The sequence below is a fragment of the Phoca vitulina genome, unplaced genomic scaffold (genome assembly GCF_004348235.1).
Source record: "Phoca vitulina isolate PV1807 unplaced genomic scaffold, GSC_HSeal_1.0 scaffold142, whole genome shotgun sequence".
Taxonomy (NCBI): Eukaryota; Metazoa; Chordata; class Mammalia; order Carnivora; family Phocidae; genus Phoca; species Phoca vitulina.
Window position 1 is genome coordinate 111,557 of NW_022589845.1, and position 23,643 is coordinate 135,199.

General features: G+C 37.8%; 1 protein-coding gene across 6 annotated transcripts in view; it reads right to left on the bottom strand.

Annotated features, from left to right (window-relative positions):
• MAGED1 (MAGE family member D1) overlaps positions 1–23,643 on the bottom strand; it is a 64,706-nt gene that overhangs the window by 12,918 nt on the left and 28,145 nt on the right. For 3 of the 6 annotated variants that reach the window (XM_032399222.1, XM_032399224.1, XM_032399223.1), the window contains exon 2: positions 4,719–4,927. The exons of the other annotated variants lie outside the window; for them this stretch is intronic. In XM_032399222.1, the coding sequence (XP_032255113.1) occupies positions 4,719–4,860 (142 nt within the window). In that variant the 5' untranslated portion in view covers positions 4,861–4,927. The remainder of the gene's footprint in view (positions 1–4,718; positions 4,928–23,643) is intronic. 6 annotated transcript variants of the gene reach the window in all.

Here is a 23,643-nt window from a genome sequence, read left to right on the forward strand (position 1 = left end):
ACTCATGTAACATTTTGCTAGTTTAGTGAAGTATAGAAACCTTACCTCTGTTTACATGCTTTTACCATCATTTATACTACATTTATAATTTATATATTAAATTTATATATATACAATTATCTTAAATATCTCTTCATACATTGAGAACTAGACAGTGTTCTAATTCTGGCTTCAATCTTCAAGCATAATTTAAAGAACTCAAGAGGAAAAGGACGGTCTATTATGTTTACCCATATTTTATTCTTTTTGTTGTCCTTTCTTCCTTACTGATGATCCAAGACCCTTTCTTTTATCATTTCCTTTCTTTTTCAAGAACTGCCTCTAGCCATTCTTTTAGGATAAGAAGGCTGGTAACAAATTCTCTTAGTTTTCCTTTTTTTTTTTTTTTTTAAGATTTTATTTATTTACCTGACAGAGAAAGAGACAGCGAGAGAAGGAACACAAGCAGGGGGAGTGGGAGAGGGAGAAGCAGGCTACCCGCTGAGCAGGGAGCCCGATGCAGGGCTCGATCCCAGGACCCTGGGATCATGACCTAAGCTGAAGGCAGACGCTTAACGACTGAGCCACTCAGGCGCCCCAGTTTTCCTTCTTTTGAAAATGTCTCAATTTCCTCTATATATTACTAAAGGATATTTTTATTCGGTATATAATTCTGGGTTGACAGTTTCATTCTCAGAGGACCTGAAAAATACTGTGGCCTCCATGGTTTTGAATGAGGTATCTGCTGTCATCGATTTGGTGTCTCCTACAGGTAAAGTACCATTTCTCTCTCTGGTGGCTTTCAAGATTTTTAATTTCTGTCTTTAGCTTTCACAAGTTTGCAAATGATGCACCTTGGTATGAATTTATTTGGCTGCATCCTTTTTGGAGTTTACTCAGCTTCCTGACTCTATGGGATTTTGCTTTTTTTCCAAATTTGGGGAATTTTCAGCTACTTTTCTAGCCCTTCTTTCTCTCTTGTTCTGTGACTATGACAACACCTATGTTAAATCTTTTGTAATAGTCCAACAAGGGCCTGAGGCTCTGTTTATGTTTTTCACTCTATTTTTTTTTTCTCTGTTGGTCTGATTGGGTAATTTCTATTGTTCCATCTTAAGAGTTCACGGATTTATTCTTCTGTCATATTATTTTCCTGTTGAAGTCATCTATTGAGGTTTTTTTAAAGTTGATTTATTAGATTTTTTCAGTTCTTAAATTTCTTTTTGATTCTTCTTTATATCTTCTATTTCTTTGGGAGATTTTCTTTTTTTAAAAAAAGATTTTATTTATTTGAGAAAGAGAAAGACTCAGAAAGAGAGCACGAGCAGGGCAGAGAGGGACAAGCAGTCTCCCTGCTGAGCAGGGAGCCCAATGCGGGACTCAATCCCAGGATCCTGGGATCATGACCTGAGCCGAAGGCAGACGCTTAACTGACTGAGCCACCTAGGTACCCCTCTTTGGAAGATTTTCTGTTTCTTTGTTGAGACTTTCTATTTTTCCATTTGTTCTTTTTTTTTTTAAACATTTTATTTATTTTACAGAGAGCGAGAGAGCACAAGCAGGGGGAAGAGTAGAGGGAGAAGGAGAAGCAGGCTTCCAGCCAAGCAGGGAGCCCAATGCAGGGCTCGATCCCAGGACCCTGGGATCATGACCTGAGCAGAAGGCAGATGCTTAACCATCTGAGCCACCCAGGCGCCCCTTTCCATTTGTTCTAAGAATGCTCACAACTGTTCTTGAAACATGTTTATGATGTCTATTTAAAAATCCTTGTTAGATGATTCTAATATCTGTGTCATCTTGGTGTTGGTGTCTGTTGACTGTCTTTTCTCATCCAAGTTGTAATTATCATAGTTCTTGATATAACTAGTCATTTTCAACTGAATCCTAGATATTTTGCATAGTATGTTATGAGGATCTGAATCTTACTTAAATCTTCTGTTTTATCACATGTGGGTGAGTCCACATTCCCATTCGGCCTCCACTGACACCTGAGAGAGAGGGGCTCCTTTTTATTGAGGGCTAAGTGAGAGTTCCAGCTCCATATTAAGGTTTTACTGGTATCAGCCTGACTGGGAGGGACCTGGGTACCTAATTACATGGTAAATGTGTATCATTTTTAGTGCTGGGTGGTGATAAAAATCCCATTTGTCCACTATGCCTTCTTTTGACATGACTTCATTGGTTAGGGGGAGGTGCATTTCATTATCATCTTTAGGGATGGAGATCCAGGCTCCCCACGTGGTTTCTGATATTGTGGGACTGGGCTATTCCCACTCCCCATTTGCCCTTCCCTGACACTCTGTCCGGAGATTAAAGACCTCATTACAGCCTGGCAAGCGTGGAAGTATAGGGTCTCTAGTTGGCTTTTGCTGGTAGGCGTAGGGACGCAGTCTCCCCTCTGGCATTTAGCTAGAGTAGGGCAGTTACTGTCTAAAAAAATTTTTCTGTCTTGCTATGCTGTCTTTGTCTTTTAGATATGGAAAGAACAGAGTTATGTTGGGGCTTTTTATTTTTTGGTCTATGTCCTTTGGTGTTTCCAGTTTGCAAGCTTCTCCAGCATCTGGTCTGGGATATATGAGGCCAAAAGAAAACCCAAGGAACTCACCACCATGTCATTCCTTGGGATCCAAATTCCCTAGAAGGTGTGCCATCTTATCTCTAACTTTCAAGGTCTTCTCATGTTTGGTTTATATACAATGCCCAGGGATCAATAGGGTAAAGTATATCTACACCATTTACTCCTTCCTGCTGGAAGCAAAAGTCCTCAATTCTGATGCTTTTAAAAAATGTACAATGATTGGAATTTCTAATGTACAGTCATACTATAAGAAAAATAATTTGATCTCTTATTTTACAATACATACAGCACTTATTTTGTTGTTTTAGATGATTTGCTAAAACATCAAGAACAATTTTGGGTAATAATCCCAATAAGTAACATCCTTTTCTTTTTCCTGAAATGACTTTACCATTTCAACATTTAGAATGTTTGTTGCTTTCTTACAAGTAGTTTTAAAAATCATATTTAGTGGTTTCCCTTCCTATTTTATTTATTCATAATATTTCCTCTGCCTTACTCACAAATCTAATCCATCACCTATTCCCGTTGAGTCTACCATTATAAGTACACCTTAATTGCATTCTATTTTGTCATCTTATTGTTAGAAGGGAGCATGAAGAGGGAGAACTGGAGAAAGAAAAATTGAAAAGGGGGGAAGAGGAATAGATGGAAGAAGGAAAGAAGAAAGAAGAAAACAGGGATCAGAGAAAGGATGAATGAAAATAGTTGCAAGTAAATGGAATAATTAAGATAAGGAGAAATAAGAGTGGAGAAAGAACATATATTAAGTCGAAACAGAAAAAGCAGTAAGAAAGAGAATAAGGAACCAGAACGCACAAGGAAGAAGAGATGTAGTACAGAAGAGTATGAGGGGGGATGGGAGGAGTTAGAGATTAATAAGTAGATGAAAGGAAAATAAAAAAGGAGAAGGAAGAAATGAGGAAGAAAGCAGTAGAGGAAATAATAAGGGAGAAAAGAGAAGTGTTTGAAGTAAGAGGGACAGGGACAAGAAGAAGAAGAAATGATGTGGAATCACACCTCACAAATGGCAGATTTCATTCTGCAGAGAGAAGAATGTTGAATATAAGAAGCTCCTCTTTTTTTCTCCTCAAATACCCAGTTTCCTTTGTATTTGGTACCCAGCAAAGTGCCGGAGGTGATTTCTCACATGATGTCACTCCTGCCTTGAGGTAAGACCACTGTGGTTTTCAACTAGTAAGAACCATGTGCCCCACATTTTGAATAGATAAATTTGTTTGCAATACTCATCATTTATCACATACTTTATGCTGCTGGTTGTTCATCAGGTATGGATATTATCTGACAAATTCAGGTATGCAGGAAATGTAAGTTTACTTTTTCTCTGCAACTCATTTTATAAATTCTATGTCAACTTCCCAATCGATTGAGTGGTTGAAACTCAATCTCCAGCAGTATAGAGTTCTCCTTACCCCCTTCTTTGGGGTTGTGTCTAAGTTATAGACCTTAGTGTCAAAACATCAGAATGGGTTCTGTTGAGTATCCCATATCCACACTGACACTCATGTGATATCTGGCTCACCAAGTAGCTGTTGACTTGAACCTCATTCTTTACTACAAACCCCTCTTGGGGTCTGACTCTCTCTGAGGGTGTCATATACCACTCATATACATGGGAAATATTCTGTGGCTCCTATCATATGATGGGGTCTGTTCATCTCTGTGAGGCTGTCTTTGCCTAATATATTGTTATACTCCCATGATACCCTGAGCTGAGAGAAACTATGTGAGGAGGCCTAAAGCTCAAAATCCCTATAGACACCACACAACCATTTCTATTTTTGTAGTCTTCATCTCTCCTGGCCTTACCCAGGAAGTGAGGCACAAGGCCACATTGTTAGAGGATCTCACAAACCAACCTGGGGTTTCTTCCCATCCCTGAAATACAGGGCTTAGGTTTCTCCAGGAACCCACAATATCTACCAACTCTTTGCTTCTTGTCTGCTTTTCTTCTCAACACAATCAATGTGAAGCTGGAGGTACACCTTGAAAAGAAGTGCTAAAAACAACAGAAGGCTAAACAAACTAAAAATCAATGACTTTTCTTGGGCCCGACAGAGAAATGAGGTTTCAGAACAAACCACCATCCTGAAATCTTGAGGAATAGGCAAATCCAGAATCACAAATGAAATATACTTACCTGAAACAGAAGCCACTAAAGCTATAAACTTGCAGGAACACTTAACTGATAATTTTGACAAGTTGCTGGAGGCTGAGTGTGGACTAGAGTGAAAGTGAGAAACTCCCGGGAGTGGTAGTCTTGGGGGGAGGCACACTTTCATGGGCTTTACTTCCAGGAATCTCACCAGGTTCTCAGAGTGCAGATCCAAGAAAGACACCCTTGTGGCCCTGGCAGGAAGAGGGGAAGAATCCTTGTGAATATCCTTATGAAATATGCCCAGAGCCTTCTCCACAACAGAGGCCTACTCTCCAGGAGGAAAGACTACCAGAGCCTTGTTCCAAAGCCATGGAGGAAGGACATCCTTCTCATTCCAAACTCTCTAGCTTTCCTATCTCATCTAAGGTAGGGGCACAGAGAGGGGGACTACACAAGAAGAAATACCTGTAAAGGTCACAGGCTCACTAAAACTCAGACATTTAACTGGAATATTACAAAACACTCCCTTTTCTCTCATACCATACCACCACAGCAACAGGGCTCCAGTATATTAACAATGGGTTATAACTGAATGAACTGCAAGACAGACTCTCTAAGGAAGAGGACTTAAGGAAGCCCAAAGTCAAAAGAGGAAACAAAATCAAGGATGCTAGAAGAATATGGAGGCTCTCACACCTAATACTAAAGGAAACTTTAAACAAAGCCCGCTCTTGGCAAGGTTAACCTGTGTCTTCACACTAGAGACCAATCTATCTCACTTCCTATTACCTAATTCATCATGTCTAGCTTTCAACAAAAAAATTGAAGGCACACCAAAAAGCAAGAAGAAAAAGTCTGAAGAGACAAAGGAAGCATAAGACTTAAATATGAAAGAGTCTTATGGACTTGGACTTATCAGACAGGGAATTCAACACACTGTAATTAATACATTAAAGGATCTAATGAAAAAAGCAAACAACATGCAAGAATCTTAGATATGGGTAAAGTAAGCAAAGTGATGGTAATTCTAAGAAAAAATCAAAAGGAAATGCTAGAAAAAAATCGTAACAAATGAAGAATGCCTTTGGTGGACTCATTAGTAGATTGGACACAGCTGAGGAAAGCTGGAAGGTGGATTAAGAGATACTTCCCGAACTGAAAGGTAAATAGGAAAAATAATTTTAAAAAACCAGAATATTTAAGAACTATGAGATAATTTCAAAAGATGCAACATATGCATAACTGGAACACAGAGGGAGAAGAATGAAGGAGAAGAAATATTGCAAATAATAATGGCTAAGAATTTTCCAAAATTAATGAAGACAACAAATCACAGATCCAGGAAGCTCAAAGAACATCAAACAGGTAAATACCAAAAGATTTACACTGAGGCACAGAATTTTCAAACTGCAGAAGACCAAAGACAAAGAGAAAATCCTGAAAGAAGCTAGAAGAAAAAAGTATCTTACTTACAATGGAACATGGATAAGAACTACTGAAGGCTTCTCATCAGAAACAACGCAAGCAAGAAGAGAGTGGAGTGAAATATTTAAAACGTTAAAGAAAAAAACCCACTGACCTACATTTCTACATCTAGCAAAGTATCCTTTAAAAGTGAAGGAGAAATACTTTCTCAAACAAAAACTGAAGGAATTCATCACCAGCAGATCTATCCTACAAGAAATGTTAAAAGATTTTCTTGGAGCAGGAGGAAAACAATATAGGGCAGAATCTTGGAACTACATAAAGACAGGAGCATTGGAGAGGGAATAAATGAAGCTTTCCTTCAAAGAGGAAATCAAAACCGCAATTATAGATATTTTAGGATGCTTTAATCAAAGGAAATTTATGCAAAACATTTCTCCATTATTGCATGCAATACATAAGAAAAACATTTCAAACATAAACATATATCCAGGATAAAAATAAAAGGACGGAATAAGTTATGGCACACAATAAACAAATGATATGTTAATATCAGACATAGTACTTTAAGGTAAAATATTATTTTAGATGGAAAGTTCACTGCATAATATAAATAATATACAAATCATAATTTAACAGATATGCAAGAAGAAATAATAAAACCAAAATCATAGTGGAGTGAATGATAGAATAATCATATGAAATAATGGGTCCTTCCTGAAACTTCTACATAGGTACTATACATTGAGACCCAAACATAAAACATTAGGATGCTTCCTACTGGGTATCTACCCCAAAAATACAAAAACACTAATTCAAAGGGATATATGCAACCCTATGCTTATTGTAGCACTATTTACAGTAGCCAACTTATGGAAGCAGCCCAAGTGCCCACTGATAGATGAATGGATAAAGAAGATGTGGTGTATATATACGGTGGAATATTATTCAGCCATAACAAAGAATGAATGGAGCTAGAGAGCATAATACTAAGCAAAATAAGTCAGTCAGAGGAAGGTAATACCATATGAATTCACTCCTATGTGCAATTTAAGAAACAAAACCAGTAAGTAAAGGGAAAAAAGAGAGAGACACAAACCAAGAAATAGACTCAACTACAGAGAGCAAACTGATGGTTACCACAGGGGAGTTGGGTGGGGGGAATGGGTGAAATAGGTGACGAGGATTAAAGAGCACACTTATCATGACGAACACTGAGTAATGTATACAATTGTTGAATCATTATATTGTACACCTGAAACTAATATTATACTGTACGTCAACTATACTGGAATTAAAAAACTAAAAAATTAAAAAAATATTATGGTGCCTCAAAATGAGCACTACAGAATTCTTAAATCCTTCCATGTTTTTGGATGGAAGCTAACTTGATTTTACCTCCTTTATTTCTATCTGTGTAAGAATTTTAAAAGAAATTTAAGTATGCCTACTAGATGCTATGTATTGTGATAAGTGCTGGGGAAACAATGATGAGCAAAAACACGTGTATTACCTCTTTTCAAGGACTACTGGATCTCAGTCAAATGTAAACAAAACTGAGTCCAGTTAGACTTGCACAATTTTGAGATACTTTATGGAGCTTTCTGATGCCAATTTGCAGCATGAGAGCAGGCAAAGTGACATCTCAAGATTATATCAAATGATCTTGGCATAAACTTAAATAGGTTACATCTTCCTTCACAATGACCAATTCCCTATTCCCTTCCAATTAATTCCTCACTCCCGTCACCACAACAATTAACATTAATAAGGAGAAGGTTATCAGAAGAGGTTATCAGAAGAGACAGGAAGCCTGCAAGTAAAACCTCCATGCAGTTTGAGGGTGTTTGATATCTCATCAGATAATCTTACCATATGGGCTTTTGGTATCTTGTGACTTAGAGACCCTCTGTCATCTGCATTGGAAAATTCACAGGTATATCTGACTGTTCTTAGATACCTGGGATATGATTTAGCTCCATAGGTGTCCTCATGTTCAGCATCAATATAAAACTTAAAAACCACCTAATTTGAGAATCATAAAGCATTAAAAACTATAAAAGATACAGAGCTGGACTTAAGTCATCACATACTTCAGCTTATGGCATTTTCTGATTTCATTTTATGAAACAAGGATGATCTGAAAAACACTGGAAAAATGGTCCCTACCATCTCCAACATTGCACAACCCCCCCAACATGCACAATGATAATATACTGCATCTGAGACTGTTTTTAGAACCTAATGTTACATAACAATTATTCTGATATTAAAACATTTTCCAAGATACTAAAAAGCCTTTGTAAACTTCTTTATAATTATATAATATCCCATTATATAAATGTACCTACTCAACTAATTAACAAAGGTGCTGTTTCCATTCATTTTTGTTCATTAGATTATCATTGTGGTGATTCTTCCTCCAAAGCTCTGTGCCTATCTCCAATTATTTCCTTAGGGTATATTATTAGAAATGGAATTACTAGGTCAAAGGGGTATGAACTATTTTAAGGCTGTTATTCAATACCCAAATGCTTTCCAGAAAGTTTTATCGACACTAGTAATGTAGAAGAGTTCTCATGTCCCTTGATCATATTCAGTATTTGCTTTAAAAATATCTTTTCTGGTTTGATAGATAAAATATTTAATTGATTTAAATTGTATTTACTTTATGATTAATGAAGGGAAACACACTTCTCAGTGTTTTTTTAGTCATTTCTACTTCTGTAAGAGTTCTTTAAACATTAAGGATATTAACTTTATTTCTACCATATTTGTTATAAATACATTTTTTTGGCTTGTGGCTTGCCTCTTAATTTTGTTCATGAATTCTTGATACAGGAAACATGCAAACTATTACTTTCTTTTCCACAGTCATTTCCTCCATTTAAAAAAAAAAAATACTAGGGCTGTCCTTAACCATTCAAACGCCAAGTAAATATTCATTTTTATGGAAAGTAATTCAGAAATGCATACTTAGCACCTAAAATAAGTAATTTACCTATGAAGACTTTGTTCTTAGTAGGAAATTATACAAATCTAAATTATTCTGATGTTTAAACAATGACAGAAGCCGATTTCTATTACAGCATGAAGAAAACAATTTAGCAGGGTATCGAATTTAGCAGGGTATCGAATGTGACTTTTAAAGTTGCCTCAGAATTTTAGTTAAAGCCACATGGCCTAAAAAAAAAAAAAAAGAAACCAAGTATTTCCCTATTCTAAAGGGAACCACCAAGGAGTTCTGAACACATTCCTACAGGACTTATGCAGAATAGCAGACTATTCACCCTACTGATACTTATTCTGTTCCTTCTCTGACCAAATGTACTTAGAGACTAGGAAAAATTAGAGAAGAATTCACAGTGTTGTAAGTCTTTGGCTTGGGAAAGAGTGTTTTCCCTCCTTTGTCAAAGCCATGGGAGGAGGGATCCAAAGAATCACTTATAGAGATTGGGGGAGCCTGCATGGGGTAAAAACAGAAGGAAGTATTTTATCACATTTTGGATATTTAATAGTTTCTCCAGACTGAAATTTCTGATGATTACTCAAGTTTGAGTCACCCCTAAAGGCTTTTCTACACTGACTGCATTCCTATGGCTTCTCTTCACCATGTATTCAACTATACCAAATCAACATTTGAACTCTGGTTGAAAGACCCATGATCACTACATTCATAGGGTTTATCTCTACTGATGAATTTTCTGATGTTAACAAAATCTGAAGCCTGGCTAAGGGCTCTTTAACGCTCTTTATACATGTTTTCTCACCATCATAACCTTCTTGGTGACCCGTGATCTCTGAAATTGAAATTGGATAAAGAAAGCTAAGATCCTGTGACCCACACCATGGGCTGCCTGTCCTATGTATGGGTTCATCCTCATGTACGACAGTGTCTGAAATTAGAGCACAATTATTCTAACACCTACTGTAGTCTTGGATACAATCCTGTATATATCCCAAGCCTTAAAAATCTATCCTTTGAAGGGAAGTTAATCTGTCCCTTTAGCTTGACTTTATACTCAGAAGTTTCTTAAGTTTGAAGTCATGAAGATTTACCCTTGGAATATGTGGTCATATCCCCTGTGATCCAAAAATCTTAGAATATGTTTCTTGTTTTGTTCAGACTCTTCCTTCTCATCTTGATAACAAAAATTTTAGAAGTGCAACTGTCACTTATATCTGATACTTGGCAGTACTGAGGAAACCAACAAGCTCAAAGGAAAAGAGAGGAGAAGGAGAGAAAAGGAAGAGGAAAAGGAAGAGAAAAAGAAAAAAGGAAAAGGAGAGGGTTATCTAACAAGTCTCCACCATATAGCTTCCTAAGAGGCAAGCCAGGGACTGGAATTACCCTCCAACCTGACAAAAACACTAAAAAAAAGGGACAAACATATGAAATCATTGTTTCTAAGACATCAGACATTAGGCAGTGAAAAACAGTGATCCCTGAGAGATGGTGGGGCGGGTGGGGCGGGGGGGGGGGGATAAGGTGAGCCTTTACAATTTGGAAGTTTCCAGTTCATGGTGCAATGAAGGAGAACACAGTCAGAGCCCAGAGGATTTCTTTCGTTGAGGTGACAGAGATGAGATCAGAAAGAACAAGGTGGCTAGAGTCCAGAGAACAGAATACCAAAAAGTAGAGAGCTGCACTTGAGAATTCTGAAGAATTTTGAAAGACTGTCATAAAGTATTCAGCAGAATACTGATCAGTTAATGCATATAAGTAAATTACCCAAAGCTGGGGAAAGAACCACCTGAAAAGATTAGAGTGCACAAATGTCAAAAGCTCAAACAAGTCTGGGGATCATGCCTGTTCCCACCTGTTCCTACCATCCAGAGCAGAAAAACTCATAATTCATGAGGCACGAGGTATTCAGATGGGCCTTGCTTCACGAGTCTGGGATAATTAGCTTTATGCAAAACACTTCTATGGTCCTGCCTAAAATCTTAAAAGCAAGACTCAAAAAAGATTTAACTGCTTCCAAATAACTGCATCTCATAATAAACATCAAGAAGATATATAATAATACAAAAATATCTAGCACCAAAAGGCAAAAAATTTACCAAAATGTAAAGTTCAAAAGGTAAAATTCATAATGCCTAGCATTCAAAAAACAAACAAAGAAAACAAAACAAAACCAGGCACGCGAGGAAGCAGAAAAATGTGAGGGAAAAAAAATCAATCAATCCAAACTGACCCACAACTTACATAGATGTTGTATTTAGAAGACAAACTCATTTAAAAAGTTACTACAATTGGGGCGCCTGGGTGGCTCAGTTGATTTAAGCGTCTGACTCTTGATTTCAGTTCAGGTCATGATCTCAGGGTGGTGAGACTGAGCCCCACCTCAGGCTCCAGTGGACTCCACACTGGGCGTGAAGCCTGCTTAAGATACTCTCTTCTCCCTCTGCCCCTCCCTCCACCCCACAAGAGCTCTCTGTCTCTCTCTCTCTCTAAAAAAAGTACTATAACTGTGTTCCTTATGTGCAAAAAGCTAGAGAAAAGTCATGCTAAGTAGAGAAATGAGACATTTTTAATTAAGGTGCAAATGATGTCTAGTAATAAAAACCATAATATTTGAAATGAAAAATTCACTGGATGGAATTAACTAGTAAACAGATTAGTGAACTTGAAGACATAACAATAGCAAATATTCTAAATGAAATAAAAATAAAATACATTTTAAAAATAAATAGAGCATTGTTTTGTTCATGCCATTTCCTCTTCTGGGAACACTCTTCCTCCATCCCAACCATCCAGCCATCCTTCAACCAATTAATTCTGAATCTGCCTTCTGGTCTCAGTTCAATTGTCACTTCCTCCTTCATTGGCCTTCTAGAGTAGGTCAAACCCTCTTTAAATCAATTCACAGAACCATGCACTTAGCTTCTACAACACTTATTACAATGTCAACCTCACAAATATTTGGGTCTGTGATTAATGTCTGTCTCTAATTACAAGACAATAAGCTCCGTGAGGGCAGAGAAAACATGTCTATTTTTGTTTACCATGATATCTCCAGCATCTCAAACTATGCCAGTCTTATAGTACCGCTGTACGTTGAACCTTACCTGTATCTGTTACCTCTGGGATTTTGATCTTTTAATTATACCCTCTCTCCCATACCTGCAACCATTCTCCTTCTCTCCTGGCTATATCCTACCTAGCATCCCTTCTTTCTTACTAAATAAACCTTGACTTTTATTATAGGTGACAACGTTCTTAGCTGTAAACTTACATTACCCAGACACCCTTGCAGATAGTGGTGGCCATGTGTCAGTTCTGTCCTATAGATGTTAAGTGGAAGTTGTTGGGTAAGATTTTTGGGAAAGCTCCGTATAAAGGAGACTAATTCTACTGACAAGATATTTTACCCTCTCCTCTTCCTTATCTTCCTACCTGAAACAGACATGATGGATAAAGTTGTATAAGGCATCCTGCAACCATGAGGCACCTGAAGGATGGGAGCCACATGCTAAAGATGATGAAACAAAAAAAATATATGTATGTGAAGGGCATTGATGAAATCCCGGACTTCATTAGATTTTAGATAAGATAAAGATATCTCCTAATCATTTTAAACAACTCATTTTCAGATTTGTTACATGAAAAATTTCTCTCTCACACAGTCTTTAACAGATTATCTCATTCACTCATGACTCCCTCTATGACTTATAATGACTATGATTTATGACTTATGATCTCTACACACTGTCCCAATTCTCCAAACTATCCCACTAGCATGCACACTATCTCTATTACTCCCATTTCTGCACATCCACTGTCCTACCCTGTACTATCATACACACAATGTCCATACAGTACCGTAACTCTCACTGTCAAATACAACTAGTTCTAATCAACACATACCATTGCCATCACTCAGCCACACCTATAATCACTCAATCCCTACATTATCAATGTCTCACCACACCCACTATCACACAGTCCACAACCCCACTATAAAACCTTCATCATCTTCCAAAACTTTCCCACATGCTCATGCCATCTCCCTATTATACACTCACAACCAATACCCACATCACTTCTGTTGTCACACGCATACTTTTCCTGTTCCTCACTGACACTTGAAACTGCATTTTCCCATATGCTTTATTCAACAACCCCACTCAGACACTCATGATATCCACACTCCAAATTATCATAACACTTTTCCACTCCCCCTTAACATACACACTAACCGCATCTATCTGCTCCCCAAAGTAGATACACTTCTCATTTCCCCCAGCCATCACACACACAAACACTAACTCTATCACTTCCACTATGAATCTATCTTCTACCATCACTTAAACTTTCCCCATTCCACCCACTGTCTACATCCTCCTATGACTACTTGAAATACCCATCCACATTTTTACACATAATAATCCCACTGTCTCATTGTGTCCTTTACCATTGTATCTCCCTCCTCACTCTCTCACACAACCATACCACACAAGCACAATTCTCATCTTCCACAGTATGACATACATCGTGTCTATAACCACCAGTATCACATATATTCTGATCTTGTCCGATCACTATCATTCACATTGCCCCCCTTCATTTTCAGCGATTTCAGACCATTCTCCCCCATTATTCACACTGTCCCTAATGTTATGGTTATCACACATACCTTGCTTGTTCATCACTCCCACTATCCCACTGTCACTCAATACTCTCCCCATCTCTGCATCAAACACGTGGCCCAGATCATCCACAATTTTACACATGGTGCCCATCCCCTTAAATCTCATTTTCTTTTCTCCCTTCCCTTCTCCCCACCCATACCTACACACTTTCCCAACATGTGCATACTACATGAACCCAGATAATACAGAGAAACTTCTCAACTGAAGCCTCATTTCAAAGCTCTAGTAAGTAGAGGAAGATATCATGCTCAAAAGATATAATATTTAATGTTCTCACTTGGTAAATAGTTGTGAATGGATTCCTTTTGGTATACTTGCCTTTAAGAAGCATTTCTTCATGTTTTGTTATAGCATTTAGATGAGGTTTTTAATACTTCACTGATGTGTCTTTAATTATGATCTATGCAGTTAAGCTATTTGCACTATAAAGTCTTCCCAAAATACCTTATAGCTTTTCTTGTTACAGCAAAATTGTGATATTTTTGGTCCTAAAGAGACAGACAGCTTCAAGCAAATGGCAATACTGAATATATCACTGAGCTGTGTTAGAGGGAACACTTAATCTTTACTTCTCATATTTCCATGTGGAAGAACTTCAAGTAGACTAGCACTCCTGCTTTTCTGCCCACGGGAGAATGAGTTATAAGACTAGTATGTTTGGGAGACATATGGCTCACACCCTTGCTCTCTGCTTTTTCTCCCAGGGGTCTGTATGCCTATGGAGAACATGCATTCTGACTAGCTCCTTGCCGTGCAATAAGGGGCCTACTTTTGGCCTGGAGTCTCTCGGTTTTTCAGCATTGGTTATAATTGCCTAGGTTAAGTCTGCCTAATTCTGGGGCCCACCATTAGGAAGTTTACACTAAAACCACCTTCTCCAGCCATCTTTATCAGTAATGAAGATGGTATTTTGATTTCCATCTATTAGAGTCCTAAATTTGTATTTCAATTGGTTCTGAACCTAGGCAGGGAAGACAAAGTGTTATTTATTGGTCTCTTAAAATTCCCACACCATTGAAATCATGAAAATTCTTTACTGGCTTTATTGTTTTAACACAGAAGTTTCTAAGTGAAGTTTGTTTTGATTAGCACTTAAGACAAACACTTGGCAGCAACTAAGAATAGGTGTAAACAAGGAAACTGTATGTCTACCACTCCTAAACTCCCAATTTCTCTGGATTAGGCAGTCCAAAATCCGAAGGAGTAGAGTTACTATTGTACAATAGGTGCTACTTAATCAGGATGGTGGGGAGCATCAACCAGATCTACCTTCCTTGGCCATACTGTTAAGTCCTAGGAGGGCAAAACCAAAAGAGCTCTGTCATGGGATGTGGTAGCAAAGTTTTATATGGAATATTAGAAAGGGGTTTAGCCATTCATCCAGATGTATGGAAGCCTTATTAAAGAAAGATCGATGTGAACCATTTCTTAAAGGGTAAAAAACCATAGGATGCTCTTGTTAACAACAAGTTCTCTAAAAATTTAGATCTAACAGTCATTTTAGTTCTCATTCTTTTTGCTAGTTAGCTTCATGCTAGCTTTTGAGCCCTTGTATACAAACTTAAATACTGTGTTTGTCTGCTCTCAATGAAAGAACACCATTTCAGAGTACAATTTGTGTCCAATGTGACTAGGCCCAAATACTGAAATTTTCAGTTCTACCCTGGGACAATCAGTGTTGTGAAGAAATACCAGCTGTTCTCTGGAAATACAGCAGTGTGAGGATTAGAATTCATATGTGACCTCTTTTGCATAGGAACACTTTTCATACCTACACATAGTTGGTGTTCTAGAGGTACTGACGCAAATGCACCTTTTCCAATCTACATCGGGGCTAACAAAATGATCATTCATAAAAACAAACATATGGGGGGTGGGGGGATGGATTAGCCTGGTGATGGGTATTAAGGAGGGCACGTTCTGCATGGAGCACTGGGTGTTATACGCAAACAGTGAATCATGGAACACTACATCAAAAACTAATGATGTAATGTATGGTGACTAACATAACATAATAAAAAAATAAATAAATGAAAGTGGGCAAGGAAAAAAAAAACATATAAACAAAATTATGTTTCAGCAGTAAAAGAGAAATAAAACAAAACTGTTGGATAAGATATGTGACAACCTGACTAAAGAGTACTAAGAACACCTAAGAAAAGTCAAGTATGGCACACACATATCAAAAATTTTCTGGAAGTTCAAAACTTTAAAACGTTCCAATTAAATAATAAAATGAAAAATAATGGGTCACTATGAGCTATGAGTTACTGGACTAGAAAATGAAATGCAAGATTTATACCAAAGCATTGAAATAATAATCATGATAATTACTATTATTATAAAGTAATAGAGTCCATGAGGGACAAGATACTTAACGGACCTACCATGTGAATACGGGTGGGTGGATAGGGGAGTTAAAGGAGAAAAAAGACATGGGCAAGAGAGGCCACATTAAATAAATGACAGAAGAATATTTCCCTGAGCTAAAGAAAGGGCTCTCTGAATTCCAGACAAGACTGATTTACCTATCCATTCACCCATTTATGCTTCCATACAGTCATTTAATCAATACATTTAATAAGGATCTATTATGTATCTAGCACTTTTCTAGGCACTTAAGATATATCAGTGAACAATACAGACAAAAATCCCTGTCTTCATGGAGCTTACATTCTAAGACACACTTAGGCATACCCTGATCAAATTTCTGAACTCAAAGAATAAAGAAAGCATCCTACAAGCTTACAGATAGAAAAAATTACCTACAATAGAAAAAATAAATTAGGGGCACCTGGGTGGCTCAGTTGGTTAAGCGACTGCCTTCGGCTCAGGTCATGATCCTGGAGTCCCGGGATCAAGTCCCGCATCGGGCTCCCTGCTCAGCAAGGAGTCTGCTTCTCCCTCTGACCCTCCCCCTCTCATGCTCTCTCTCTCTATCTCATTCTCTCTTTTAAATAAATAAATAAAATCTTTAAAAAAAAAAAAGAAAAAAGAAATTAGACAGACATAGGACTTTCATCAGTAATACCAAACTTCATGATGTCATTCACTAATTTTCCCAGAAATGGCTTTATTAAATTCTCAGGGAAGGTGAAGTCAGTTTTGACCCAGAACCTGTTTTCTTGGAAGACTTTAACAAGGGCAATATTACCCATTCCTCATGCAACTAGATTTGTGCTTGCTTTCCAATTTTTTTAAAACTAAACAGTATGCTGTTTATAATACCACCTGTAATACATATAGATGATAAAACTGTAAGAAAACCAAGAGGATTATTAATACAATAGCCAGAGTACTGCTATCTCTAGGTGGAGGCAGACAGGAATGTGACCAGAAAAGGGCACATGGGGAGGGTGGGCATTAAGGTACCACTAATGTTCTATTACTTTTCCTGGCTAGTGGGTTTACTGGTATTACATTATTTATATTATTTTAAATGTAAATAGCAATTCATTCAACAAATAATAAGTGCCTATCATGTATCAGGCATTATTATTATTCAGGCACTAGGGACACAGAAATAAGAAAGATAAAAATCACTGTCCTTATAGAGCTCTCAAATTATAAAAAGAAATAATAAAAATTTCTAGAAGCCTAAGTACAAGAACATACAAAGTGAAGGAGTCTACCAGTCGTCCAGCACAATAGATGCAATATCCACACATCATCATGAAATTTCAGAGTATCAGTGATAAAGTGGAAATTCTAAAAGCTTCCAGGAATCAGGAGTAGAAATAGTCCATACTAAAGCAGAACAAAAGGCCCTAGGAAGGGGATTTCCAGAAAAAATTTTTTTTGGATAACCTGACTTACTTGGGAACATGTGAAAAAAAAAAAAAAGACATGACCGATCTGATGGAAAGGATAGGAATATATTAAAATATGGAGGTGAAAAGCAATTATTATCTCTAGAAATGACAAAAATGTATAGAAGAAAGATGTAATCACAACTACTTGTCTCTTTAGCGTACACTGTTTGCACAACCACAATATAAACATTATCATTAACCAAAATATATGTTATAACTATATTAAAAGGATGGAGAAGAAAAGTGGAGAGAAAAAGAGTTTAATCTTTATCTACTGTAAATGGGCAATCAACAAATAATATCTGAAATAACACAAGAAATAATATATAGGCATATTTTATTTTATTGTACTTTGCTTTATAGAGCTTCATAGACAGTTGCATTTTTTAAAAGATTTTATTTATTTATTTGGGATAGAGCAAGCGAGAGCAGGCAAGAGAGAGGGAGAGAGAGAACGGGGAGAGAGGCAGAGGGAGAGGGAGAAGCAGGCTCTCCACTGAGCATGGAGCCCAACGTGGGGCTCCATCCCTGAGATCATGACCTGAGCCAAAGGCAAACATTTAACCTGGTTAACTGAACCACCCAGGCACCCCGGATAGTTAACTTTGTTTTTTTTTTTAACAAATTGAAGATTTGTGGCAACTCTGCATCGAGCAAATCTATTGGCACCAATTTTCCAACAGCATTTGCTCACTTTGTGTCTCTGTGCTACATTTTGATAATTCTCACAATATTTCAAATTTTTTTAGTATTATTATATTTGTTATGGTGATCTGTGATCAGAGATTACAACTCGCTGAAAGCTCAGATGATACGATGGTCAGCATTTTTTAGCAATAAAGTATTTTTCAATTAAGGGTAGTACATTGTTTTTTATTTTTATTTTTTTTTTTAAGACTTTATTTATTTGACAGAGAGACAGCAAGAGAGGGAACACAGCAGGAGCAGTGGGAGAGGGAGAAGCAGGCTTCCCATGGAGCAGGGAGCCCGATGCGGGGCTCGATCCCAGGACCCTGGGATCATGACCTGAGCCGAAAGTAGACGCTTAACGACTGAGCCACCCAGGCGCCCCTGTACATTGTTTTTTAGACATAATGTTACTGTACACTTAGTGGACTATAGTGTAACATAATTTTTACATGCATTGAGAAACCAAAAAAAATCGTTTGACTCACTTTATTATAATATTCGCTGTTTTGCAGTTGTCTGGAACTGAACCCACAGTATCTCCAAGCTATGCCAGTATAGCCATATTATTTAGCATTATTGAGATAAAAACCGAAGAAATAGCCAATATGTTTCAAAGCTGGCTACTTCAGGTGTTTTAGCCTGGTGGGTGGGAAAAGGTGAAGATAAACACTACAATTTTTTGTTACTATTTGGTTTTTAAGCCATATATAGGTCTTACTAAAATAATATACATTATGCTATTATAATATATATATAATAAAATACAAAATAAAATATGTTTTAGTTATAAAGGGAGCTGTTTAACTATAAAGGAAAAGGATGTGATGAGAACTGGGATTTAGTGAAATATGGCCAAGAGAACAGATCAAAAGAGGTGGGGAACATGTAAACGTAGAAACTGAAGGGCCCCCAATGTTTGCTTTTTATTCTTTTGCAACTTCTTTGAGGGGGTATTCCAAATTGCTCTTAAATTGTAGCAATCAAAGAGGAGTTTTACACTTGAGAAGTGACTGCCAGGGGACTTGGTAGCCCCAATCTTACGGGTAGAGTGGGACTGGGCATTATGGGTCCAAATTAGTCAGGGACCAAAGAGCCTGGAGACTGAAAATAGGAAAGGGGATATTTATTGTGGGAAAGAAACTCAGACCGCCACAAGAGGGCACAACTAGAATGCAATAGTTCCTCTGGTTCCCCTCCTACCTTTCCTGCAGCTCTTTCTCAGCTTGCTTTGCCCTCCCTTAAAATGCCTGTGTTTCTGGGATTCTGCCCTGCTCTCCCGCCCTCGCCTTTTATTCCCTCACTCCACACACTCCCCTGGAGCAATCTCATTCATACCTTAAAACCACCACCTCGATGCTTAATGACTTCCAAATCTATCTGTAATCTTACTTGCTTAACGGCAGCTGAATAAATTCCTGACTACCTACTGGATAATTCCTCTTGGACACTCTGAAGGTGCTTGAGACTTTGCATGCTCAAAATTGAACTCATCACACCCCTCCCCGCCAAATCCGCTCCTCATTCTAAGGTCTCCAGCTCATGGAATGGCTTTTTTTTTAAGGATTTTATTTATTTGAGAGAGAGAGTGAGCGAACATGGGGGGGAGGGGCAGAGGGAGAAGGAGAAGCAGACTCCCTGATGATCAGGGAGCCCAATGCAGGGCTCTATCCCAGAAACCTGGGATCATGAACTGAACCGAAGGCAGATGCTTAACCGACTGAGTCACCCAGGAGCCCCTCATGGAATGGCTTTTTCATCTTCTCAACCACCTAAGGCAGAAAGAAAATGGAGGATCGTCCTAGATTTCTTCTTCTCCATTGGCCCTCCGCCCCATATCCAGTCAGTGACTGAGTTCTTAATTTCTCACATGTATGTGTATTCTCATTTCCTTCCCATGCCTTAACTCAGGCTTCAACAGCTCTCCTCTTCTCTAACATCCTCTTCCTGTACCCAGTTCTGTCTTTTCCAGTCTATCCATTTATTATACTCTCATTGACTGGATAGTTCTAAAATGCAAATATGATCCTATTAATTACCTGATTAAAATCTCCAAATATCTCCCCACTGTTCTTAGTATAGCATTCAAGGCTCTCCCTGATCTAACCACTGTCTCCTTTTCATTACATCCTCTCTCACTCTCTATGTTCCAACTACACTTAGCTTCTTAAACATACCATAAACATACTGTAAACACAGAGTTATTTCATATGTTTTATCTTTGCTCATACCACCAATGCTTGGAATGACTGACTCCTCTATTCCTCAGCCCCAGCAGTTAACACTGGTAACATCTACACACCTTTCAATATTTAACTTAAGCATTAATTTCTTTCTGGAACCCTCTCCCACCCACTGAAATTAACTATTTCCTCCTTTGTGTCTCTAATGTACTCTATATGTATTTTTTAATCAAATGTGTAATATTCTGCTGTGTATATTTGTTTACATGTCTCTTCTACTAATATCAACTCCTCTGGGAGCAGAAAAGCATGTCTTATTCACATCTCTACTCAAAATATCACACTGTGATATCCCCTAACACAGTGCCTGGTATAGAGAAGATGCTTAACAAATGTTTCTGAATGAATAAGATTCATCATGAGGATGTAATATACGAGGCCAGTCTGACGCCAATCTCACATCTATGGCAGACGTCAGTAATCAACCCCAATATTGTTCCCCTGCACCTCAGAATCATTCTCAAGACAGCATACTATGAAAACCTATTTCAATCAGTTGGAATTGGCACGAGATATACAATTTATTTCTCTTCCTGGAGCATAGGCTGCCACAATGATGTGCCTCAATAATTATCAGAGTTGATCTAAGAGAATTAACATGGGATTAGGCAGAGTATCTCCTAAACAATCTTTGCAACAGTATGACTACAGCAATGGCACATATAACAAAGGAATGTTGTAGCAAAAATCAGCATTGAGAGGTAAATTCTGTCCATGTGCATCCAGCACTGCCCATTGGAGAGATATCTTGTCATCAAGACAAAACCCATATATTGGCATTCTGATTTATACTTCAGTTTTGTCAATTCATTCAGAAAATATTCATCTCTAAGGATGAGAAATCTGGTAACAAGCGAAGTGCTACACCTGAGAAACCAGGTAACAGGCCTATCACACTTGGAGAAACAATGGATCAACTTATCTCCTTCATTTCTTCTGCATCCAAACCCCCTGGAAAAGTACAGTGAAGACTAAAAACCTCTTTCTCAAATGAAAAACAATCTATTGGAGCATTTATTCCAAATCCCAAAATCTCACTCTAATCTCACTCACACCAATCTTTGAGTGCTAGAACAATGAATATTCCTGTAGCAATTTCAAGTAGCAGTTCCTCTGAATACTGGGTAACAGACAAGCTACCTGTATCTATACCCATCCAAGGAGAAAATCATAGAATATACCCTAGTTTCTCTATTTCTTATGGGCTAGATTCTGTTTATTTTGGCTTGTCTAGTTATAATTCCTAAAACGACCTGGCTCTATTCCTAAAGCTCCCAGCACATCTGTCTATCTTCCATTCCTACTCTGTCTTTTTTAGAATTGGACTGCTCTCCCTTACTTCCTGATGAAGCTGTCTTAGCTAATCCCAGAGTCTGTGTTCTTTATACTACACCAAATTGCCTAAACCATGAGAAGTGGTTAGGATGGACATTTGAGAATAGAATTTTGTTATTAGTGAAATCTTCCAAGATTAGAGGTAATCCCTATTCAAACGGAGTTACAGGATAAACTCTTTATAACCCTTACTCCATTTTCTGGAGCCCAATGTGGAGTTTCTGGGAGTATCTACCACATTCCAAAACTGACTTAAGGCTTCCAAAACTCACTGCACTGAAGAGTGAATTCCAATTTCTGGAGTGAATTCCAATTTCTGGAGTGAATTCCTTAATGATGAATAAAGGCTAACACATCTCTGAAGATTTACACATTGCCATTATAAACCCCTAACAATTAAATTATGTAGGATTCAAATCCTGGCTCTTCCAGTGATAGCTATGTGAGCTTAGAAAAATTCTTCCATCTCCTTTCTTCAGTTTCTTCACATGTAAAACAAGGATAAGAATTCCTATTATCATATGATCGTTGCAAGAGTTAAATGATTAAACAAACTACATAAAGTTCTTATACTTCTTGGCACATGGTAGGTGTATACTTATATGGAATAAATGTAAAGTATTTTAATCAACTTTTATTATGAATCTTTTTTTCATTTCTACCATGATCTGATTTTTCTCACAAAGACCATCCCACATCATTACATTAGTAAGATGCCTGTACTGTCTAATGCTGAGTAAGATTACACTTCAAATTGAAGGCCTTTTCGGGATGCCTGGGTGGCTCAGTCAGTTAAGCATCTGCCTTCTGCTCAGGTCATGATTCCAGCATCCTGGCATCGAGCCCCGCATGGGGCTCTCTGCTCAATGGGGATTCTTCTTCTCCCTCTGCCCCTCTCCTGCTCGTGTTCTCATTCTCTCTCTCTCAAATAAATAAATAAAACCTTTTTTAAAAAATTGAAGGCCTTTCCACATTCATTGCACCTGAAAGATTCTTCTCCACTATGGACCCACTGATGTCGAATAAGACTAAATTCTGCTGAAAGTGTACTCACATTTTTTATAAACATAGAAGATCCTCCCTTTATGAATCACTTGACGATAGATAAAACTTAGCCTCTAAATGAAGGCTTATTCATTACAGGTACGGTTTCTTTCCACTATTAATTTACAGATGATAAACAAGGATCTCCTTCCATCTCCATTATAAATTTTCTGATGTTCTATAAGGACTGATATCACCAAAATCCCTTTCCCACATTCATTATACACCATAAGGTTTCTTTGCACTGTCAATTCTTTCATGCTTAGTAAGGTTTGAGCTGGATCTGCAAGCCTTCCCAGAGGCATTGCAAACATAGAGTTCTTCTGCCCTATGAACTCTCTTACATTTAAAAAAAAAAAAGTCTGGGGTTGCCTGGGTGGCTCAGTCAGTTAAGCCTCTGCCTTCAACTAAGGTCATGATCCCAGGGTCCTGGGATCGAGCCCTGCATCAGGCTCCCTGCTCAGCAGACAGCCTCTTTCTCTCTCTCCCTCTGCTGCTCCCCCTGCTTGTTCTCTCCTGCTCCTCTTTCTCTCTGTCAAATAAATAAATAAAATCTTTAAAAACAAAAATTTTTAAAAACATTTAAGTCTGAGCTTGTCCTGAAGTCTTTCCCATAGTTAATACATTCATAGGGTTTCTCTCTATGCATTTTCATATGATTGAAAAAGCTTGATTACCCATTGCAATTTCTCTCACAATGGGAAAGTTTTCCTATCCTATGAAATCTCTGGTGTTGAAAGAGAATTAAATTCTGCCTGAAGGCCT